We start from the raw sequence: 24,890 nt of genomic DNA on the forward strand, positions 1-24,890 counted from the left end.
TTTTTTTTTTTAATATATTTAAAGTGAAGTTATATAAAAAATACAGTAACCACGGTTGCCTTTGTACTCAAATCTTTGGCCACACTGGAGTCTAAATTATCCCTCCCTGTGAGGTTCAACATTCTGAAGTCTGAGACAGGGAGGAAAGAAAGAAAAGTCTTTTTTTTTTTTTTTTTTTCCTCTTTAACACAGTCATTGACTTCTCAAACATGGCTGGAGGCTGGCTGGGTTGGGATTTGAGCCTAGAACCAAGTCTGTAAGGGGTTAATAGAGTTGAATCTGCAGCCTCATTCTGAGAGCCTCCCCAAGCTCCCCTAGGAGGTAGTCGTCCTCATTGCTGTCTTCCAGTTTCTTAAGCTCCTTCTTCTTGTAGAGAGGGACGCTAGTGATTTCCAGTGTGTATGTGCCCGGCACGAGCTTTTTCTTGGCTGTGTGCAAGTAGCTGAGCCCACTCCTTTCGTGGATGCGGAAGATGCCATCATCATTCCCCTGGGAGATGACATAACGGATGTGGTTGTTGAGGGGCTCAATGGCAGGCATGAGTTCAAGGATGTGCTCCTTAGAGCCGAGGCCAGAGAGGTTGAACTTCATTTTGACGGGGCTGTCCATGTCGACACTCTCTAGACTAATCTGTTTAACCTGGAGAAAGAGCAAGAAACTATTTGGGAAGAGTTTCTACAGAGCAAGGAGAGGACTAGAAGGGGATCTGCTGCTGGGCTACAGCCACAGCGGCAAGCTCTGCTTTCTGCACTCTCCTTAGGTGTAGCGGCTGCAAAAGAGGCTATTGTAAATTCCTGTCAGCTGGGAGAAAAGTTCGATTCCATAGAAAATGCCCTGTAAATCTTTACGACTTCTCACTCAGCCTGAACGAGGTAACTAAAGTTTTACAGGGCTGAGCCTACAGAGAGCGTTCACATTTCAAGGTTTTTTTTTTTTTTTTTTTTTTAATGAATTTATGGAATGTCATGCTTACAATGAAAAAAAAGAAAGAAAAAAGGACAATTTAGGAAAAGATTGTAATTTTTTTGCTGGAGTTAAAAGAAGTGCTGCTTTTGTTCAACAACTGGGATCGAACCCAGAGCAATCTTCTCTCTGAGGCTCGGCTTCAATTTACAATGCCCACAAATGACAGGATGCTACTGCAGAGTGACTCATCTGCAGAGGGTTCTCAGGGTTCCAGTTTAACCAGCTTTGGTAAAAGTCAGTGGGGCAGAGCCCAGAAAAACCATATCTGACTTGGTCAGAGTGATAGGAGGTTTAAGAATATTATTGAGGTAAGACAGGCAAAAAAAGAAACAAAAAAAAAAGCAACAACAAAAAAAAACCCATTGTTTCGATTGGGCCCATTAAGTAAAAATTTGGTTACGATGGCCCAGAAGTGCCCTCAGCGTGTTCAGACAGAGTCGTGTCTCCAAGTAATCACAGCGGGAAGGTTTTACAAGCAGAACTTCTAGATTTGTAGTCCTGAGTAATTGATGTATGCCTCAATTGTCATATTTAAACATCAGTTTAGGCACCCTAGTCTGCTTAACGTAAAAGTAACACTGGCTTATTTATTATTATAAAACTGAACAGTAGCCTTTGTGATTAGAGAAGTCTCATTTTATAGATATAAGGAAAGTGAAGTGAGTTGCCCAATTCACACAGCCAGTTAGTTGCTGACTAGGTTTCCTGGTGGCAGAATTTCTCAGTAATATTAAATGAAGAGGGTGGTGAGTGCTTAGCTTGTGCTATCCTTGATGTTTGGGGAAATAATTCAACATCTCTAGATATCTGATAATAATTACAGACATGCAGTGAACACGGGCTATATACATGCCAGGCACCATTTCCAGATGCTTTGTATGTGTCAACTCAATTAATCCTCTCATCAACCTTTAGAGATAAGTATTATTATTCCCATTTTACAGGCAAAGAGAGGTAAAATAAGCATGCCCTATGTAACACAGGTAATGAGAGGGAAGAACAAAGGAATATGTTCAAAACCAGGCAGCCTGCAGCCCACTCCTTTAACTACTCTGCTACAATGCCACTGGCTGAAACACTAGTAGTGGGCAACTCAGCTCTTGGATTCCTTATGAAATATAAGTTAAGACAATTTTGGTATGGAAAAAACACCTATCTTATCAATTAGTCACAGAATATGAGACCCTAATTGGCTTACATACTGAAAATAAGAATCAGCCTACTGTACTATAGGGTCGCTATGAGTCGGAATTGACTTGACTGCAAAGGGTTTACTATACTATACATATATTATCAAAGAAAACTGGACAAATTCAGATAATTTCATTTTGAATCATTTCAAAATAACTGTTTCCTAGATGGACATCTTTTTGCTCTCTGGCACTTACCAAAAGCTAAAAAGGAAAAAAAAAATACAAAAGATCTGAAACTGGGAAGGGATCTTAAAGCCTTTCTCCCCAGTCCCTGTGTTCTGAGGAATAATTTAACTAATTTTAATTTACTTGTCTTTCCCATACCGTGACCATCAACTTATCTGTTGAGTTTCAGGATAGTTGTAACTTTGCTGACCCCCAATGGATAGTCTTGTGGCAAAACAAAGTGAGACTGACTCACAGCAGTTGATGCAGGTTCATAAACACTTCTCCTCTGCCGGCCGTCTTTCTTTGCGTAGCCATTAATTTTGCACTCATAGCATGCTTCTGGAGACAGAGCGTTCTCCTCATCTGCCTCTGCATCCACGGCTAGGTACTGCCCTTTGTTAAATCCCATTCCTGAGACACAGTGGCTATTCGCAGGGAGAAGCAAGATATTGTTACTTTATCGTTGACCTTGACTACAGTTTTCCAGTGATAGAGCAAAAATTTTTTCAGAAATAAGAAACCAAGAAAGCAAAGTCTAAGCTCATAAACATAAAAACCTAATAGTCTCTGTACTCTTTTTGTTCAACACTCAACACATGAGATTTCCCCTTGTTATTTTTTTTTTTTTTTTTTGATTTCCCCTTATTTTGAAATAGCAAAATTCTGAGAGTGAGCCCTGGGTTTCTCCAATTTTCAATCTGACTGAACCACCAGGATGTAGTTAACTCAAGAAGATACAGGCAGAATATCAATTTCTAAAGAGAATGCTGAGAGAAGTTCTGTTGGTTCTCAAGCCCGAAGCCTGTGTTTGCTCTTTGCTTGAATAATTGAGATTTTCTGAAGTCATACTTTAGTGAAAGAGCCAATAGGTTGGCTTAAAATGACCCTTGCCTAGACTGAGCCTTTTGTTTTAAGTAATATTTTATACCAATGTTGGACACATTGGTCCTGGAGCTTCAGCGCCTGCCTCACGAACTGCCCCTCCTGAGGACAGGGGCCCTGGCTGCGTGTTCCCTGCTTACATGCCGTTATGCAGTGGCTGCTGTGATGGAGACATGCAAGCGGCCAGTACCTCAGCCACAGCAGCTAAAACCTGAGATGGCTACACCTGTGACAATGTGATTAGTCAGAAAGAACCCAGCCTCGAGGAGACAGGGTCCCATGCTGAGGGGCGCCACACCAACCAGGCAGATCCTCTCTACAATATAAAAGACAGATAAGCAAAGAGAGGGACCAACTGCTTCCTCAGGGACCGTGGGGCCAGCAGCACCTGCCAAAATCAGTAGAAGGGACGAGGCCATTTCTACTTCTATCTCACAACCCAGCTATCTATGGTAACGTGGGCCGCATTTTTAAATATCTGCTGTCTCTGGTCTTGAGGAATCTGATTAAATTAACTCAGGCCTTTACAAAGGGGAAAAGAGTAATACTTGTATAAAAGGTCAAGTCTTGCGCTAACCACAAAGGAGGTAATTCTAGTCCATGTACACAGTTCACGGATCTTTCTTGGTGCTGAAATACCCTAAAGAGCGGTGATCAACCCTTTGGCCTTCTGGGCTTTTAAACACTGTAACCTTTCCTGCAGGGTTGGTGGCCAGGCAGCCTGAACCCAGTGAGGAAAGGAATGGCTGCTTTTTTGGACCACCCATTCCTGCCCACAGGGAGGTTGATGAGGCTGCCTTACCCTTGTCCCACTCTGTAGTACCCAGGTGGGCAGCCGCACAGGTAACCCCCTTCTGTGTTGGAGCAGCCATAATTGCACGGGTTCTTGGAGGATGAGCACTCATTCACATCGTGGCAGGCACTGGAGAACTGGTCAAAGGAGAACCCCGAGGGGCAGGCGCACTTGTAACTCCCCAGGGTGTTGTAGCAGGAGGCAGAGCCACAGGCATTCGGGTTGGAACATTCATTCTCATCTATTAAAATGAAACAAGGAACTCTTACACAAGTAAGGTGGCAACAGCATGAAGAACCAGGGTCTCAAAAGCATCTGTGATTTTACGGGGAAATAACTCTAACACTGAATTTTCTTTCTTTTTTTTTTTTGCTGTGATGGGTGATTTCCAAAGGGTATAAAAAAAAAAAAAAAACCCCACAAATCTTCCTCATTATGGTTCTAAAAAAAACCTTGCCCTTACCCTATTATATTCTATTTCTCCTATGTTTCTAAACAGTATTGAATACACTGGCAGTCCTTGGGGACAGATATTTGCAGTTTGCCTACAGAACAACTCTTCTGTTCTCTCAAAAGGAGGTTACTTCAAAAACATAAATCTCAGGCAAATCCACAAAGACAGGAAGTAGATTAGTGGCTGCAGGGGGATGGGGGATGACTGCTAGTGGTTATGGGGTTTCTTTTTGGGGCAAAGAAAATGTTCTGGAACTAGACAGTGATAGTTGCACAACCTTGTGAGAATATATTAAAAAATCACTGGACTGTACACTTTAAAAGGGTGCATGTTATGGTATGTGAATTATATGTCAATTAAAAAAAAAAGTATGTCTGTACTTGTATCCACTCCCCAGCAAATCCCAAGGCCTGCATTATATATAAATTAAAAACAACAACAACAACAAAAACAAACCCGTTGCCATCAAGTCGATTCTGACTCATAGCGACCCTACAGGACAGAGTAGAAGTGCCCCACAGGGTTTCAAAGGAGTGGCTAGTGGTTTCGAACTGCCGACCTTTTGGTTAGCAGCCGAGCTCTTAACTACTGTGCCACCAGGGGTCTGCATTATATATGGGAGGAAGTATATATATAAAAAATAAAAACCCTAGATGAAAATAATTGAAAAAAATTATTGGATCTATTGCTAACAACCTAGTACAGTTTTAACTGCTTGAGAACCTGCCTGTTTGTGTAGACAGTGCTCTGTGAGACAGGTTTGCATTCACATGCCAGCCAGCTTTTGCTGTTTAATAACTAACGTTGTATTATAAATGCCTGACAGCAGGATAACTATAGGTTATACTTTCAGTTGCTATTCATTTTGATAAACTCAGAGCCTGATTATGCTTTTAGCTTTGGAGATTACAGTTTTGCCCTTAACTGTCTGGTTAATATATCGCATGTGGCTTGTCTCCTTTGGGCTTTATTTTAATCCAAATGTCACCCTGGGCACAAATCACATCTGTTCTATGGAATTTTTCAAATTCCTGTGACTCCATATGGAGCACAGAGTGTCTGTTTACCTAATACATGACAAGTATATGTTTCAGCCCATGTGGAGGACAGGATTTGCAACAAGGTGTGCAGCTGGGAGCCAAAGCAAGAAGGGCAGTGCATATCTGCAGTAGCTCAATAAGGTTATGGAAGATGCAGATGGGATCTAAGGGAAGAAGCTTCTCAGACAGGAAATTAAACTCTGTTAAGTATAAGACAGAGGGTATTGAAAAGGTAGATGTTATTTAGGTACATTTTTGTATCATGATTAGAATTTCAGAATTCAGTCAGACCTGCGAAAGGCATTAACCACTGAATATAAAATCTACTGTGACTACCAAATATGTGAAAACTCTTAAGCTTTCATTAGATGCAGAGAAAGTACATAAATAAATTCTTAGTAACCTGGCTACATATGACATAAATATAACTGCGGTTTTATTTCTATATACAATAGACTTGGAATTCTGCCACCGAGGCTCATCTGCTTTTATAATTAGATCTGACTTTTATATGGGGTGTTTCTACTCCTAACAGGGAATCTAAATTAGATTAACAGTTTAACAAAATGATCCTGCCATGAATACAGCATTAGACATTGTGTCAAGTAGATAAATTACTAGGCAAAACCAATTAATTAAATAAATTACATTTAAACATACCATCTACAAAAATATTTTAAAATACGTAATATTTTTGGAAGTCATGATACACTTCATATTTATAGGCTACAAATGTACATCATGGTAAAATTTTACAGACTTACATAATCTCACTTTTAATATATGTTCTTGTTTGACACATATTTTGAGCTGACTTAGGCCTCACTAAGTCAATTATTTTGAAAGGACACAGAAGCAACTGGAAGTTACTACTAACACTAAGTAACAATGGCTTCACATATTAAGACATAATTTTTCTTCATGTACAAGAAATAAGACATTATTTTCAATTTTGAATGATTATAATGCTTGAAAATACCTGAAGATGTTATCTACATCTGGACACTCTGTATTAGAATGCTATAAATTCTCTGTGGCAACTGGCTGTGATACTTCTTAAAGTTCTGGAAACTTTTAAGGTTCTCATATGAATTAAATGTTTTTCTCAATATTAACAACCAACTTTTATTTTTCTTAATAGGACAGTGACTTATTAATAAGACTTATTAATAACATTGTAGTTTCACAATGCAATCTTATGTTGAAATTACCTGATGATTTCACCTTAATAGTTTTGATCATATAATAGGACACCCCATGTAAATCTCTCTGGATACTCTGTTTTACATTTTTCCCTCAGTCATGTGACTGACTGAAGGTATTCACATATGTAGTGACAGGTAAAAATGATCTGTGATGCTTTGATTTCCAACTTGTCCTATTCTTGTTCTACTGCTAACTTGTTGCTGTTATTAGCTCTGATGGCTCATTTCACTCTATTTCTTGGGTGGTTATTGTTGTTAGTTGCCATCGAATCGATTCTGACTCATAACGACCCCACAGAATCCCTAGGTGGTGTAAAAGAGCTCAACTACTAGCTGAATAGCTGATGGTTCGAACCCACCCAGAGGTGCCTGGAGAGACAGGCCTAGTGATCTGCTTCGGTAAGGTTACAGCCTTGAAAACCCTATGGAACAGTTCTACTCTGTATTCATGGAGTCGCTATGAATATCTTAGGCAGCTGACACACATCTGAGTTAAAATTCCTACCCTGTTTTGTGGATTCAAGGCAAAAAAGTCAACAATTTTATTAGAGATTAGCCTGACGCCTCAATGCTGCATGGAAGAATCATGAACCCTTCGAAATAAATCCCTGCTGCATCTTACTTAGGTGCCTGCTACTTAAGAGGCATCCATTTTATAAAAGCAAGCTCACAAATTAATGCTTGCAGTTAGGGACCTTTGCCCACAAGTCTTCAGTTTTGGACTTTTGTTTGAAACCACTTACTCCTCTGTCCATGGGGGCTCTCCTTATTATAGCTCACAAGGCCTCTGCCTGGAGCCTATGTCAGTTCTGTGGGGGCACTGCAGCACTAAAGTGCTCACCCCAGGAATCCCACAAAGTGAAACTGGGATAGAGGATACAGCCTTTGTTTTAAGTCAGACCACTCCAAACGCAGCCTCCAGATTTAGTGAAAACCTGCGCAGCTATTTCTGCATTAGACGTTTACAGACAGAAACTTCAGGAAACTCGAAAACTTGGAAATTCAGTTGATACTCCACACACACTCCCATTTCTGCCTACGACTGCTTTAAAAAGAATTCTATTTTAATCTGAAACAATGTGAGGTATTAGAGAATTCGTCTTTTGCCTTAAGTTCCATAGTATTAAAAACCAAGTAGTCCACTAAGCAAAGCGCAGTGGGCCTCATATTTTATAAACATTGCATTATATTTATATAAAGTTGTTTTACGTTACTTTAACAGCTATCTGTAAAATACTGTTGCCTATAGTCTAAAGCATGTTCCCACACTTTGCCTCTGTTTATGAATCCATAAATCAGGACCTTAAGGAATTTTGCAACATTTTTTTTCTGTGAGGAGAAAAAGAAGTAAATTAAACTTATGGAATGATTTTGATTGACTGCCTAACTCATCATTTTGCTAATTCTTTAAAACTCTGTCCTTCATGATTACTTATGTGTTTCTGCATTTCCCTACCATGAGTGTGTCAAAGCATCTGTCCTTGGAACAAGGCCACAGCATTGTTGTGACCATCACAGAATTAGTTTCTCTCCTTTGAAATTTAACTTGATTTTCTACTCAATTCACTGAATTGTCATTAGAATTTTCCTTTGAGAAGGCCACAAAAAATTAATTTACGTAGTGGATCACTCACAGCAAAATATGTGAATGATGATATGTGAATGATGTGGGGTGATTTAAATCTCTACAGAGAAACAGGGAGCACCCTGCCATGTTTCTGCAGGACCACTGTCCCCTCTCCCTCAGCTATGCCAATGTCTAGCATCACAATGTGTTAGATGGTGTGTCTACGAAGTGCAATCAGATGGAGCCAAGAAACTGGACAGATGCTAAATAAATCAGCTGGCTATTCAAGTAGAGAATAATGTTCTTTCTGACCCATATCTCCTTAAAAGGAGAATTTCATGAATATTATCAATGCAAGGAACAGACGTGAATGCCTATGTATTTTATTTTACATGTCCTCTGTCTAGAGTTGTCCACAGTATTTGCTGTAATTAGGTACTTTTTCTACCTTAAAACACTTCACATCCTTCATTAAATACATGTTACGAGAGCAGAGATGGACTACGCTCATTAAGTCAATGTGAATTCCTTTTAGATTTGTATGAGGGGGTAGATGGGTAATCCTTCAACTCCAAATCTAATGATATCAAGCGGCTGACCTCGGCAAATGAAAATGATGATTCTTGACATCCTCTTCAGAAACTTAAAAATTACATGTAGCAGAAATCTAAAATTATAAAAGCTATAGTGAAAGTACCTTTCAGGTACTTAAAACAAACTTTTCTTATTGTATATTTTCAAACATACACGAGTGTATAGACTAGTGTAGAGCATGGGTCCCCGTGCGTCAATCTTAAGCATTGGGTTTTAAGTTCTAGAATTCTAGACTTACTTAAAAAGATTAACTTTAAAAGGTTGAAAGTTCAACCTTTATTATTTATTCTTTTTACCCAGAGATACTTCAAGTTCAGAAAAGCAGACTCTACATAGTGCTCACCAACACACTGATTCCACTGGTAATGCTGAATATATCCTTGAGGGCAACCACATCTGTAGCCTCCCAGGATGTTCTGGCAGCCATGTTGGCATCTATGGTTTCCATCACATTCATCAACATCTGCAGAAACAAGCCCAGCAAAAACGTTACGTAACCCTTCCTCTACTTAAATGTATTTCAAGTACAGCTTAGGGCAGCTATTATCAGGAGAACACACACGCACGCGCGCGCGCACACACACACACGTTGTGATTTTTCCAAGTCACGTGGTGATTAATCAGTAGTGGTGTAAAGAGTTGTCCTAAGAAACCACCTCATTCTTGTGCTGCCCAACAGACGATGCCACGTCAGTGCTCTAAATAACATCTTAATTTCAGCAAATCAACCATAGCAGCAACCACAAATGCTGTGCATTTTGGGTTGATTAACTGCACATGGTATCCTTTATTTGGTGATATAAATATATTTGCATTACATATTCCAGAGATTCAAAAGTGATTGACATGTAATCCTTGATTTGGGGGAGATACAAGTATACAGACATACCTAAACTGTACAATTGTTTTGCACGCAAAATTTTTTTATTACCACTCAAGAATAATTAGATGCAAATCCCTTTTAAGTATTTGAAAATGTTATTTTTAGACAAGATGTACTATTGTTACACATATGGAATAATTTCTTTGTTCATATATGCATGCTCTTTTGGAATGAAAACTGAGGCTTTGAAATCTACCCATAAGGAGTGAAATAAAATTGGCATGTCTGATGCATGTGCACCACATTTATATGGATAATTAATAAATGGCATCTTATGTGGATGGTCATGAGCTGAACTCACACGTGGCAAGCAGCTGTAGGCTTAGAATACTCTGAAGGTCTCAATAACATCAAATATAAAATATTAAAATTAAATTTTAAATCAGTTTTTTCTTGGCAGAAAGAGATATATAAAAAAGTCCCATAATTCCTATGAAAAGCATATTAAATATTGGTTTAGAACTAGAATTATATAGGTGTAAAGAATCCAGTCTAAGAGTATTTAAGGAAATGTGACTAAAAAGCACTAAAAATATAAAGGAAATGTATATATTCTCTCAATCTCTGCCATGTATATTTTGTAAAAGATACAACTCCTACTACGTTTATTTATTTATCTTACCATATGCTAGCACTTGCAGTGTATATACTGAAGAACCATATGATATTTTATTGGTTTCACACAGATTCTTATTTTGTTCCCACTTACGTGTCCTTTGGGTTTCACAGGAAATATCTATTGCAGGGGAGACATTATAGGAAATACCCACGGAAGGGAAGAGAGTGAAGCAGGAGTCGTGGTCCATATAAAATGGAAACAGCCATCAGTTTTCACCATTTCTCCAATTCTGCATAATGATAGATTCTCTTTCTCCACTTAACTTTTACACATTTAGATATGGAACAAAAATCCAATTATTTTTTTTTCAGGTTTACTCGTATATTGCTGTATACCATATTAGGACTACAATTCTTTTTCAATCTCAGTTTTTTTTTTTTTTCAGATCAATAATTAGGTAAACAGTTCTGTTATTTTAAAAGTTAATTCATAATCACAGAATTTTTTTTTATTGTGGTGAAAATATACATCCCAAAACACAACTTTCACATTTCTAACTCAATGACATTGATTACATTTGTCATGTGCCACTGTTATCACTATCTTCATCCAAAATATCCCACCACCATTAACAAACTCAATGTCCCACAAATAAAAACTCCCCATTTCCCGCTCCCTCCCACATCAGGTAACCATTAATAATCTTTGGTTTCTATGTATTTGCTTATTTCATACAAGTGAGATCATACAGTATTTGTCCTTTTGCAACTGACTTATTTCACTCAGCATAATGTTTTCACGGTTCATCCATGTTGTGGCATGCATCAGGACTTCATTTCTCCTTATGGCTGAGTAATATTCCATTTTATCTATATATACCACATTTTGTTTCTCCATTCATCTGTTGATGGACAGTTTGGTTGTTTCCACATTTTTGCTACTGAGTAAAGTGTGGCAATGAACACTGGCATACAGGTTTCTGTTTGGATTTCTGCCTTCACTTCTTCTGGGTATATACCTAGGATTGGGACTTCTGGGTCATATGGTAATCCTATGTGCAACATTTTGAGTAACCACCATCTGTTTTCCACGGGCTGTACCATATTACAGTCCAACAAGCAATGGATGAAGGTTCCAGTTTCTCCACAACCCTGCAAACACTTGTTTTCTGATAGTTGCTACTCTAATGGGGGTGAGGAGATATCTCATTGTGGTTTTGATTTGCATCTCGGAAATCCAAGATGCAAATCAAAACCACAATGAGATATCACCTCACCCCCATGAGAATGGCAACGCTCAGGGAAAAAAAACCAAAACAAAATAGAATGGTTGGAAACCCTGGTGGTGTAGTGGTTAAGAGCTACAGCTGCAGCTGCTACCCAAAAGGTCAGCAGTTCGAATTCACCAGGCTCCTTGGAAACCCTATGGGGCAGTTCTACTGTGTCCTATAGGGTCGCTATGCGTTGGAATTGACTCGACGGCGACAGGTTAGGTTAGGTTAATGGCTAATGAGGAGCCCTGGTGGCACAATGGTTAAGAGCTCAGCTGCTAACTCAAAGGTTTGTGGTGCAAACCCACCAACAGCTCTGCAGGAGAAAAGATCTGGTGATCTGCTCCTGTAAAGATTACAGCCTAGGAAACCCAATGGGGGCAGTTCTACCCTGTCCTACAGGGTTGCTATGAGTCAGAATCAACTCAACAGCACACAATAACAACAATGGCTAATGATGTTGAGGACTGTCCAACTGCTTTACCCAGTTTTTGACTGGGTTGCCTTTTTGTTGTTGTAGAAATTTCATATATATTTTGGATATTCAACCTTTATCTGATCTATGGATATTCAACCTCTATCTGATCTATGGTTCTCCAACATTTTATCCCAATCTGTAGGTTTTCTTCTCACTTTGTTGATAAAGAATCACAGAAATTTTCTCTCATCATTAAATAATGTCTCCAAAATTATATATGAAAATTTAAGAATAAAAGTCAAATTGCTGGGTCATATTTTATCAAATACTTTTTTTGGGAGACAATATCAGTTTCTCATTTAGTGGTTTAGAAATTTAAAAAATATAGTTGGCCATAATGAATTAAGGATTTTTGAGGAAACGAACTCACCTTCACAGTTCAGTCCAGTGGCATCAAGAGAGAACCCTCTTTGGCACTCACAGCTGAAACTCCCAGGGGTGTTTTGACAGATTCCCTTTGCTCCACAAAGTGAAGGCTGAGACCCACATTCATTGTTGTCTAGGGAAGCACGAAGGAAGGAGAGTGTCAAACTTTCCAATTATTACATGGCTTTAATTTCACTCCATGAAGTATGAAAGCCTAATTTTCATGACATGAAAACAGCATTTTATGGAAGTTCTTGCCAGAATTCACTGTCACATTAAGAGCAAAAGTAGAAAGAAAAAGAATATTTTAAGAGGACTGAAATTAGGACATATGTTGGGGCAACTGTGGCCATGATTTTAGATAGTGCAGGCTGAAAGGCTCCTAATATATATCTCTTCTAACATAAAAAAACACTCCAGCAGGTTAGTATGTTCTAAATTACAGCAAGCCTTTGATAGTATTTTATCTGAACACACAGGGTTATATTCAGAGTGCAATATAAAGGCATATACCTACTATGCATATGCTCGGATTAGATATAATTCCTTTTTTGCTTGCATATTGTCTTTGTTGAAAAAAAAGGTCTAAAATACTAGAACACTGCAATACAGCTATACTGTTAGCAACTTTTCTGGATCACTGATTATGAGGTAGTGGTTTTAAATATAGGTTTTTGTTGTTGTCAGTTGCCATTGGGTTGGCTCTGACTCATGGCAACCTTATGATGTATAAGACAATGAAACGGCGCCTGGTCCCGCGCCATCTTTCTGAGTGTTGGCAGGTTGGAGTCCATTGTTGCCGCTACTGTGTAGTTTCCTTCAACCTAGGGGACTCATCTTCCAGCACTATACCGGACAATATTCTGTTGTGATCCATAAGGTTTTCACTGGCTACTTTTCAGAAGTAGATTACCAGGCCCTTCTTCCTAGTACTGGGACATTATTCTGTATATCATTTTAAATACAGTTTTTCTGAATCTACCAAAAGTCTGTACAATTCCCATTTGTAATTTTGGCTTACCGATACAAGCAGTGTGATGCTGTGTGAAACCAGGTGGACATTTACAGGTAAATCCCCCCAGGGTGTTGACACAGAGGAACTGGCAGTTGTGTTGTTTGGTCTGACATTCATCGAGGTCTGAAATTAAATTAAAGAGAAGCCAATGAAAATCAGAGCAGAGTTATCTGTCCATGCATCCATTCTTATGAAGCCACAGGAAGATTTTGCTACTGGGAGTATTTCGTGTAGATTTTTGCTGAAAGCATTATAGCCTTCTATAAGCATTTGGCAACCAGTCTTTTCACACACATAAGCAGCATAAATACTATGGTTACTCTGACAGGATGGCTAAGGCCATATATAACACATAGTTTTTTTAAAATAAGAAACTGAATAGCTGAATTTCAGTGGTTTCCATGAAGTGTTCTCAAAGCTAATATCCAAAGGTTATAGTTCTTGCCTTTAATGCAGTTTTGCACAGGGCCAGTTATTGAGTCCTATTAAAGGAGACTAAATAAAAATCAAAGAGAATGTGGAAATTGACAAAGGTCCTAACACAAACATTGAGTCAGAGTCTCCACATCCAAATGAAAACACTGCGATTAATGCCAGAGGAAGCAAAAACACAGCATCTATACTTCTAGTCATAAATGGTATTAATTTTGGCCTCTACTAATAGAAATTCAAAATCTGATTTGGGTCATATCGAAACTATGTATTTAAAATAAATTTACCAAGCAAAATAAGATACACACAAAACTAATTTGTTATTGCATAGCTGAAAAAACACACTTTAGTTACACTCATTTATAAACAATGTGCTAAATTAAATTAACCCCTATCTGTTCACTGATCAGGTCCAAAAGAACAGCTCTATTTGTTACTATCTTAATTTTATGTATTTCTTGGAAGCAAAATCTCATTTTATTGAGAATAATCTGTATTTCAAAACAGAATTAGGAATTTCCTTAGTCTATTAATTTCACACTGATGAGGGTTTACTGTAAAATTGAACATATGAGTATGGTACTGCAGCTAGTTTAGTATCTAATTCAGCTTGGTAAATAATTTATGTTAACACTATATAGGCAAAAAATTAAATTTACCCATTCATTTACTGCAGTAAATGCATAATAAAGATACTTCTCTGTCTCAGGTAAATAACCAAAAAATCTCATTTTAGTTATTTTTTCAATAACTCTTCCCTCACCAAACTGTTGCTTTGTTTGGTTTTATTTTTTAAAAATTTGTGTTGTTTGCTATAGGAAACAAACTATGGCAACTTGGATTTTAATTCTCTCTGCCTCCTACCATTGGTTATTTGGTAGAATTTTCTATATAAAGTGGCCACTAGGAAAATGCATTCTAATGAAAGTGATGCAAATGCTACAATCCCTGATTCTCTTAACATTTGAGGCTGAGAGAACAGAGTCAAGCACAACTGCCAGACGCTTCACTCACCTCTGCACGTCTTTCCATCCTCTTGCAGAACATAGCCCCGTGGACAAGAGCACTGGTAACTCCCTTCAGTGTTCTTGCAGATGAAGTTGCACGGTTTCGGGGACTGGGAACATTCATCAAGATCTAAACCAAAGTGATGTGAAGATTAATTTCCTGGTTAAAAGAAACAACTAGCCTCTTTCCTCCCTCCATAGTCTCATCACTTCATTCCTTTTGCTTTCCTTCTTCAACTTAAAAGATGGAAAGGAATCAGAGAGAAGTGACGCACAGAATACTTTTCTCTAAAGTAACATACTGGTTTACTTTGTAGCTCCGTCTATGGTCCTGGGATAAATATTACAATATCTAGACAATTTTCGGGGTTCAAACCTCCCCCCCAACTAAATTCTTTGTATCAATGTACTCTGGTTTACAACTTGAGAATCACCAACTAAACTTAAGATAATCAGTTGCCATCAAGTTGATTCCGACTCATGGCAACCCCATGTATTTCAGAGTAGAACTGAGCTCCGTAAGGTTTTCAGTGGCTGTGATCTTTTGGAAGTAGATCACCAGGTCTTTCTTCCAAGGCCCTTCTGGGTGGATTTGAACCGCTAACCTTTTCATTAGTAGCTGAGTGTGTTAAACGTTTGTGCCACCCAGGGACTCCTACTAAACTTAAAATAACTTACTCATTTATTTGACTCATGGATGTGGTAGATGTTCTTTTAATAACTCTCTTAACTGTCTTTCTCCTAACCATCTTGCTGGATCACAGACTGTGCTAGAAATCTCCCGCTTGCCCCTCCAGATCCATTCCTTACTCCCCTCCACTCTGTTCTTGGACCAGGAGGCTAACCAGTATGGACTCCATCAGCAAGCTCCCTTGCCCTCTGCCTTGGTCCTTATTCCCTCAACTCCCTCCCTGCAGGATGGGCGCAGGATGGTTGTCATTTGACCAGAGATCACAGCTCCTCTCAAAGCAGCCCTCTGTATACAGCTTTCTGTTTCCAGGTTCCAATAACCTCTCCCTCTTTTCTAATCACCTATTCCAGGGCAGCAGGGAAATCTCACTCAGTATCTTCACTTGTCTGTCAGTTTGTCGTACTGTGGTGGCTTGCGTATTGCTGTGATGCTAGAAGCTGTGTCACAGGTATTTCAAATACCAGCAGGGCGACCCATGGTGGACATGTTTCAGTGGAGCTTCCAGACTAAGACAGACTAGGAAGAAGGACCTGGTGATCTACTTTTGAAAAAAATTAGCCAGTGAAATCCTTACGGATAGCAGCGGAACACTTTCTGATACAGTGCCGAAAGATGAGCCCCTCGGTTGGAAGGCGCTCAAAATAGATTGTGAGGATGGCACAGCACCAGACAGTGTTTCGTTCTGTTGTACCTAGGGTCGCTATGAGTCAGAACCTACTCGACAGCACCTAACAATTTTTCTTTTAACCCAGCATACAGCACCATCCATCCCTTGTGGTTTCTCTACACTCTGCCCATGCCTTTATAGACGGGCCCTTTGTTAACCCCTCCTTGAATTGTCCTCATTTGAATATGCCACCTCTTTCCTGCTAGGACTCTGATAGCAGACAATCTTCATTTCCTCTGTAAAACATACCAATAGATGCAGACAGAATGCTGAAAGCTCATGACTGATAGGCCATGATTATTCCCATACCCTTCTATTTCACCAAGTGAGTTGTATGCTTACTAAGAGTCAGTTTGATTGTTCTAACCGTTTTATGCCAGGCGTACTTGATATTAAAATTACATAATTTAATGGAATATCACATCAGCTGATGAATTATGAAGGGAGAAAATATTTTTGTCTTTAATGAAGACTAAGCTGAATGCTTTGGAAAGACTCAATAAAAGCAAGTCCTCTTCCCCCAATGCCCACCAACCTGCAGAAAATTGTGTGGGTGAGACAATAAAAAAAATCAGAAAAAGAAATTGTATGAATTTAGAAGAATTTTGTAATCAGATTCTTTTGCAAATAGGAATTTTAGATGATACTTAATTAGTATATTTTAGGCAAAAAAAAGTGATGAAGACCAATCAGAAAGCATTCTCTCTATGTATACTCAACCACACAAATCCATAATCAAAAGTTCTTGTCATTCATCAATGAAATGTCAAATAAATGTGTATTTATGTCTTTTAAGTTAAAATATAAAACTGTACAAGTGTACTTTAATAATTTTTATGAAAGTTTCTCTGACTGAAGAGACTTTTTTTATTATTTCCCACAATGTTGGACAACGGGCAACTACACTAAGAACCACATTAGTGGGAGGAACTCCATCATTTTAATACGATGTATATTCCAAAGCTTCATAATAAAGATACTCTGCTAACAGTAAGTGACTTGTAGGAAACAATGGTCGACAAACCCCCAGATGCTGAGGTGTAGCCTCACCTACACAAGAGGTTCCACTGATGTCTGTGGTGTAGCCAACCTTGCAGAAGCATCGGAACGAGCCCATGGTATTGATGCACTGACCGTTTGTGCAGAGGTTGGGCATGACTTTACATTCATCAATATCTGCGGATAAAAAAAACCAAATGGAAGTGTCTATATTTCCAGGGTAAAACTGCTTAGAAACTAACAGAAGAGAAATTAAGTAACTGAGATGAGCTGACGAACAAGTAGCGTTCATAATAGGGGAGTACCTTTCAGCATTTGGAAGAATGGCCAACATGAAAGGGAAAAACAATTTGCAGTGATGGGAGACAATAAAGGAAGGCTGGGCTGAAAGCTCTATTCAAGACCAATTTTGCAGTCTAAGGATGAATTATTTTTGAGATATAGGAAGCTACTTTTCTGCAGTTCAACTAATTTTGAATTTGTGGTAATTTTCCATAGATTGGCCTCGAATTCACACTTGTATTAGACTCTGAAGAAAGGATTTCATTAGCAAAACAATCATGCATAGGGTGGTGAACCTGTATAGTAATGAAAGAAAATGGTACTTTTCAAGACATTAGTATATTAATTAGCTGTACAAAAAAAGGAAACCAGTTGTCAATTAGGAGACTTGCTAACTCATAAATACGTTACAAACATAATGAGTTCCTGTGCATATTCCTGGGTCTGTCCCTTAAAGACAGTGACCTTGGGCAAATTACATATTATAATCTTAGCCTTGTGCTTCAGTTTCCTCACCTGTTAAAATGGGAATAATAATAATTTCTATCTGTTAGATTAAATCTTCTAAAGCAATAGAAAAATACATTTTTTTCTATATATGCACAAGTACACACACATACATACTATCAGCCACTCTGACAGGATATTTCAGCTATTATTATTTTACCATTTTTCACTTTTCCTTCCTATTAGTCTGAATTAATTAAGTTTATCAAATTGATAATATGCATGAATTTCCACAATTCCTTACCTCTTCCATCAGTGGTATATCCTGGGCCATGAGGACATATTTTTTTGTACTGGGCAGTTCCAGGAAGTGGGCAAAGCTCACACTGGTGGCCCCAGCCTCGTCCACCATCACAACAGCATTCTGACTTTGTGACAAGATTGCGGCTGCTGGATGCCATCTGACACATGGTCTGCAATACCTCTGCAAAGCAGAGTCCCTGTCGATTGTCTGAAATGACAAAGTAGAAAATCAGCATAAATGTCATGGAACTAAAACACTTTTCATTATCTTGGTTTTCAAATTAAATAGGACAGCCAATGCTTTTCTTCTTAGTAATAATTAAAAATAAGTATTCTCTATATACAGACAAACCCCTTAATATAGTTTAATGATTATGAAGTCTTGATAGATGGAGGTAAGCTCATAAATCTTTCACTATAAGTAGTTTATTAGATTTGACAGTGATACTTTACTGTAGATATTTTGTTTTGATAGATGGAGATAAGCTCATAAATCTTTCACTATAAGTAGTTTATTAGATTTGACAGTGATACTTTACTGTAGACATTTTGTTTTGTTTTCTTCAATCCATCAGCAGCTAAGTGATAGTAAACTACCACCCTATAGAATTCAAATGGAAGAAAAAATAATTATTTCCCCTTAAATAAGCAAATGAGTGTAAGGATTTGTTTTTAAAAAGCAAATTCTAGATGATATGAGCTAGGTATTCAACCTAGTCTCTCCTATTTTCTACATTTAAAAGATGGTTCAAATACTTACACTAAGCAAATATATCTATAATAAAAATAAAGGTGTTTCTCTGATGAAAATAAGTAAAGAAATCCTCTCTATATATTTTATCAACCGTAGTAGCAAAATACAGTAATATGAATACAAAAGTGTACTTTCTATGTAGGTTATCTTCTCTATTTCCTACAAGACTGTTAGTAAAGGATTGAAGGCAACAATAAACAAATCATATTTTCTTGACTAAAAATTTCCTAGGACTTGAAGCAGATGTCATTCTGAAAAAAAAAAAAAAAAATATACTTGAACATGATCGTTAGTGCCAAATCAAGTGATGAGTCCAACAATTTAAGAAATGCTCTTATTTCTCTTTATTTGCCTTAAGTTTTACTAGTCTGTAATTGTACACCTACTCATAACTAAGATGGTTTATTCAATATGCATTTTAGTATTAAAATACAATAGTGTCTGAGATTTGCATTTTCTACAAGAAATTAATTTGTAAAACATTTTTCAGTATTACAAAATAAAAACTAACCAATGCATTTTTTAAATGTTGCATTTACTTTGCATTAATATCAGTACAACTTACCTCACATCATAAATATTTTTTTTTGGAATTAAATTATCCCCTGATGTAAGTTTTATTGACTCACTAAAGTCACATTTTCCATCAGGCTTAATTAATCTTAATTTTGAAAAGGCTACTTTGAGATCATTATTTACATTACACATAGGTATGCATACGACACACGCATATCCAAATACGTCATTTTAATAGATGTGTACCTTTAGGAAGAGGTATGAGAAATTACTCAGATTGAGGGACCTTTTCAAGCAGAAGATGATGTAAATGTAGAGCTCTTCAGTGACATCATAAAACAGATGTTTAATTTATCAAGTAAAGTCAACTTACCAAGACATTCAGTGCCTGAGGAACTTAACTGGAACCCTTCATTACACTCACACCTATAGCTTCCAATAATGTTAGTACAGCGCCCGTTTTCGCAGATTCCTGGCTTGGTCCTGCATTCGTTTTCATCTTTAGAAAAACAAATGATGAGAATAATGGGCAGGTTGTAAAAATTATAATCTACAAATTATCTTCTAATGGATGATATCTTATTTAAAACATCTTCACCAAAATACTAATGTGATGGGATAGAAACTAGTCACGTGTGAGTACTGATTTCTTTTTAACTTTTACCTCATCCTTCCAAGTGGGTTCTTTTTAAACGCAGTCTCTCTCTTCTCTTTTTCTTTGTTCTGTGAGGAAGGCACAGTGCCTGATAAAGAACTGGAAAATAGGCCTCAAAAAAGAGGTAGATTAAGGACTCTGGGGAAGAAGATGTTAGTTTATGTGATATGAAAGCGAGGCTGGGGGCGGACGGGTGTTAGGTGTTGGGTAGGGGTGGGGAGAAGAGTAAAAGTCACACAGTCCAGGGATAAAGGACCAGTTACTAGACAAGTTTTGAGTAGAAAGGCATAGGAGCAGCTGTGGTGTGTAGTGTGTGAAGGTATGTAATGGGAGAGGGAATTTAGATAATATTGCTCTTTTAGTTAGTGATAAATAAATCCATTAGAGCCAAAATGTTTCATTTAAATTCCCTATATCCTTACTTATTGTGTCTGATACTGTGTTAAAATTTTTTGAGGTTTTTTGAAAATATCTTAAGTACATAAGAGAGCTCACAACAATTACATCTCTTTGATACACTGTTTCCTTTTATCTTTATACTTTCAAAATGTTTAACCTTCAATTTTACTGACATTTATTTTGCTACATATGCTTTCTTTGAATTAGCATTTGCCCTGATTATCTAATTCTTTATTTTCACCCTATTTCATATTTTGATTTAGGTGCATTTGTTGTAAAAAGCACACTGCTGGATTTAAAAAGACAAAAATACATTTGTCTTTTAACCAGCAATTTAAACTATTTATTAGGATTACTGATGTTTGAATTCTTATCAGCCCATTTACATCATGTCATAATTACTAAGCTATTTTCCCCCATTTCTTGACATTTCTTAGATCAGTCTAGTTTCCTATGTCCCCTTCCTGCCCCAACTCAAGTCCGGAAGGTACACATCCTCTTTTTATTCTTCTGGTAGTATTCATCAAACAATTTTTTAGAACTTTTATTGTGGTAAATATATACAGCATAAAATGTGCCATGTTAATCACTTTCAAGTGTACAATTCAGTGACATTAATTATATTTACAATGTATGTAACCATCACTGCTATCTATTTCCAAAATTTTTTCACCACCCCAACAGAAATTTTTTACCCACTAAGCAGTAACTCCCCATCCCCCTGCCCTTTGATCTCTAGTCTACTTTCTGTCTCTATGAATTTGTTTATTCTAGATATTTCATATAAATGAAATAATCTATACTTTTGTGTTTGGCTTATTTTACTTAGCATAATGTTTTCAAGGTTCATCCATGTTGTAGCATATATTAGTACCTTATTCCAGTGACTAATATTCCATTATATATATATATAACACATTTTGCTTATCCCTTCATCTGCTGATGGTCACTTGGGTTGTTTCCACCTTTTGGCTATTGTGAATAATGCTCCTATGAATACTGGTGTACAAGTATATGAGTCCCTGCTTTCAATTGTTTTGGATGTATATCTAAGACTGGAATTGCTGGATCATATGTTTATTCTATGTTTAACTTTTGAGGAACTGCCACACTGTTTTCCATAGCAGCTGCACCGTTTTACGGTTCCACCTGTAATGCACAAGGGTTCCAATTTCTCCACATCCTCACCAACACTTGTTATTTTTCATTATTTGGATAATAGCTATCCTAGTGGGTGTGAAGTGGTATCTCATTGTGGTTTTGACTTGTATCTCCCTAATGACTAATGCTGTTGGACATCTTCTCATGTGCTTATTGGCCATTTCTATATCTTCTTTGGAGAAATGTCTATTCAGGTCCTTTGCTCATTTTTTAATTAAGTTGTTTGTCTTTTTGTTACTGAGCTGTAGGACTGCTTTATATATTCTAGATATTAAACCATTATGGTAATATGATTTACAAATAGTTTCTCCTATACTGTGTGGGTTGTCTTTTCACTTTCCTGATAATGTTCTTTGATGCAAAAATATAGTTTTAATTTTGATGAAGTCGAATTTATTTTCTTTTGTTGCTTGTGCTTTTTAGTGTCCTATCTGTGTCCACTGCTAAATCCAAGCCCATGAAGATTTAATCCTATGCTTTCTTCTATGAGTTTTATGGCTTTAGCTCTTATAGTTAGGACACTAATCCAATGAGTCAATTTTTGTATATGGTGTGAGGTAGGGGTCAAACTTAATTCTTTTGCACATGGAAATCAGTTGTTCCAATACCATTTGTTAAAAGAAACTATTCTTTCCCCACTGAATGGACTAGGCACCCTTGTCAAAAACAAATTGGCCATAGATGAATGGGCTTATTTCTGGACTCACATTTCTTCCATTTGTCTGTATCCTTATGTCAATACTACACTATTTTGATTACTGTAGTCTTATAGTGAGTTTTGAAATTGGGAAGTGTGGGTCCTTCAACTTTGTTTTCTTTTTCAAGATAGTTTTAACTGTCTAGGGCCCACGGCAATTCAAGATAGTTTTGACTGTTTAGAGCCCACTGCAATTCATATGAATTTGAGGATCAGCTTTTCCATTTCTGCAAATAAGGTTTTTGGAATTCTGATAGGGACTGCATTAAATCCATAGAATGCTTTGGATTATACTGACATCTTGACAATATTAAGCCCTCCAATCCTTGGTATTCTTCAGTTTCTTTCAGCAATGTTTTGTAGTTGTCTTGTACAAGACTTTAAAGTTATTCCTAGGCATTTTATTCTTTTAGAGACTACTATAATTGGAATTGTTTTCTTACTTTCATTTTTGGGTTGTTTATTGCTGGTATATAGAAAGACAACTGATTTTTTGTGTGTGTGTGTGTTGATTTTTGCACCCTACAACTTTGTTTAATTCATTTATTAGCTCTAGTATTCTTCTTCTTGATTACAAGGGATATTTTATATATAGGGTTATGTCATTTGTGAATAAGGGTAGATTTATTTCCTCTTTTCCAATTCAAATGCCTTTTATTTCTCTTTCTTGCCTAATTGCTCTGGCTAGGGCTTTCAGTACAGTGTTGACTATCTATGGTGAAAGTGGGTATCCCCGTCTTGTTCATTTTAGGGGGAAAGCCTTCAGTCTTTAACCATTAAGTATGATATTAGCTGTGGGTTGTTTTTTTTTTTTTTAAACTGTGGTGAAAATATATACAACAAAACATTCACCAAGTCAACAATTTCTACATGTGTAATTCAGTGACACTGATTACATACTTCAGTTGTGCAAGCATTACTGCTATCCTTTACCAACTTATTTTACTACTATTTACATAAACTCAATGCCTCCTAAGCAAAAACTCTTTCTTCTCTCCTACCCGATAAACCAAAACCAAACCTGCTGCCGCTGAGTCAATTCCAACTCATAGCAACCCTGGAGGACAGAGTAGAACTGTCCCATAGGGTTTTCAAGGAGTGCTTGGTGGATTTGAACTGCTGACCTTTTGGTGAGCAGCTGTAGTTCTTACCACTACGCTACCAGAGTTTCCCCTGGTAACCACTAATAAGCTTTGATTTTTATATACTTGCTTATTTCTTATAAGTGAGATGATATAGTATTTGTCCTTTGTGACTAATTCCACTCAACATGTTTTAAAGGTTCATCCATGTTGTGGCATGCATCAGCACTTCATTTCTCTTTATGGTTGAGTAATATTCCATTTTATGTATATACCACATTTTGTTTATCCATTCATCTGTTGATGGACATTTTGGTTGTTTCCATGTTTTGGCTAATGTAAAAAGTGCTGCAATGAACATCAGCATACAGTTTTCGGTTTGTATTCCTTCTTTCACTTCTTCTGGGTATATACCTAGAATTGTGATTGCTGGGTCATAAGGTAGTTCTATGTTCAACTTTTTGAGGAAGGGCCAAACTGTTTTCCACAGTGGCTGTACCATTGTACATTCCCAGCAATAATGGAAGATGTTTCCAGTTTTTTTACAACCTTGCCAACACCTGTATTCCTTACCCCCTTTTATTTAATCATTTCCATTCTAATGAGGGTGAGGTGGTATCTCATTGTAGTTAGCTGTGGGTTTTTCATACATATTCTATCATTTTGTGGAAGTTACCCTCCATTCCTAGTCTGCTGAGTATTTTTATGAAGAAAGGTGTTGGATTTTGTCAAAAGCCATTTCTGCATCAAATAAAAATGATGTTTTTCCTTTGTATTGCATTGGTTGATTTTCTTATGTTGAATCACACCTGAATTCTTGGGATGAATCCCACTGGCTATGGTGTATAAACCTTTTAATATGCTGTTAGATTTGGTTTGCTAATATTTTGTTGAGGATTTTTGCATTTATATTCATTATGGATATGAGTCTGCAAGCTTCCTTGTGGTGTCTTATTTGGCTTTGGTATTAGGGTAATGCTGGCCTCACCGAATGAGTTAGGAAGTATTCCCTTCTCTTCTATATTTTTGCAGAGTTTGAGAAGAATTGGTGTTAATTTTTCCTTAAATGGTAGAATTTACCAGGTGAAGTTTCTGGTTCTGGGCTTTTTTTTGGGGGAAGGGGAGTTTTAGATTACTGATCCAATGTCTTTACTTGTTATAGGTGTATTGAGATTTTCTATTTCTCCTGGATGCTGTTTAGGTAACTTCTGTTTCTAGGAATTTGTCCATTTCATTTAGATTATCTAATCTGTTGGCATACTCAATACATCTTAAAGATTACTCTTCTATTAATGCCAAGAAGATCTGTTTATAAGGCCTCTGGCCATATCAAGTACCTTAGCATTAATTTACTTCTCTTTGCTG

The 24,890-nt window shown here is 37.3% G+C and overlaps 1 protein-coding gene across 1 annotated transcript in view; it reads right to left on the reverse strand.

Moving 5' to 3' along the window:
- Nucleotides 1-264: 264 nt before the first annotated feature.
- Nucleotides 265-24,890, reverse strand: part of FBN2 (fibrillin 2) — a 282,788-nt gene continuing 258,162 nt past the window's right edge. Inside the window, exons 56-65 of the mRNA XM_023738698.1 lie at nt 19,905-20,030; nt 18,263-18,469; nt 17,281-17,406; nt 14,880-15,002; nt 13,440-13,556; nt 12,423-12,551; nt 9,206-9,325; nt 4,012-4,243; nt 2,581-2,752; nt 265-639 (exon numbers count right to left, since the gene is read on the reverse strand). Coding sequence (XP_023594466.1) covers nt 265-639; nt 2,581-2,752; nt 4,012-4,243; nt 9,206-9,325; nt 12,423-12,551; nt 13,440-13,556; nt 14,880-15,002; nt 17,281-17,406; nt 18,263-18,469; nt 19,905-20,030 — 1,727 coding nt within the window. The remainder of the gene's footprint in view (nt 640-2,580; nt 2,753-4,011; nt 4,244-9,205; nt 9,326-12,422; nt 12,552-13,439; nt 13,557-14,879; nt 15,003-17,280; nt 17,407-18,262; nt 18,470-19,904; nt 20,031-24,890) is intronic.

The sequence above is a fragment of the Trichechus manatus genome, unplaced genomic scaffold, assembly GCF_000243295.1.
Source record: "Trichechus manatus latirostris isolate Lorelei unplaced genomic scaffold, TriManLat1.0 scaffold00121, whole genome shotgun sequence".
Classification (NCBI taxonomy): Eukaryota; Metazoa; Chordata; class Mammalia; order Sirenia; family Trichechidae; genus Trichechus; species Trichechus manatus.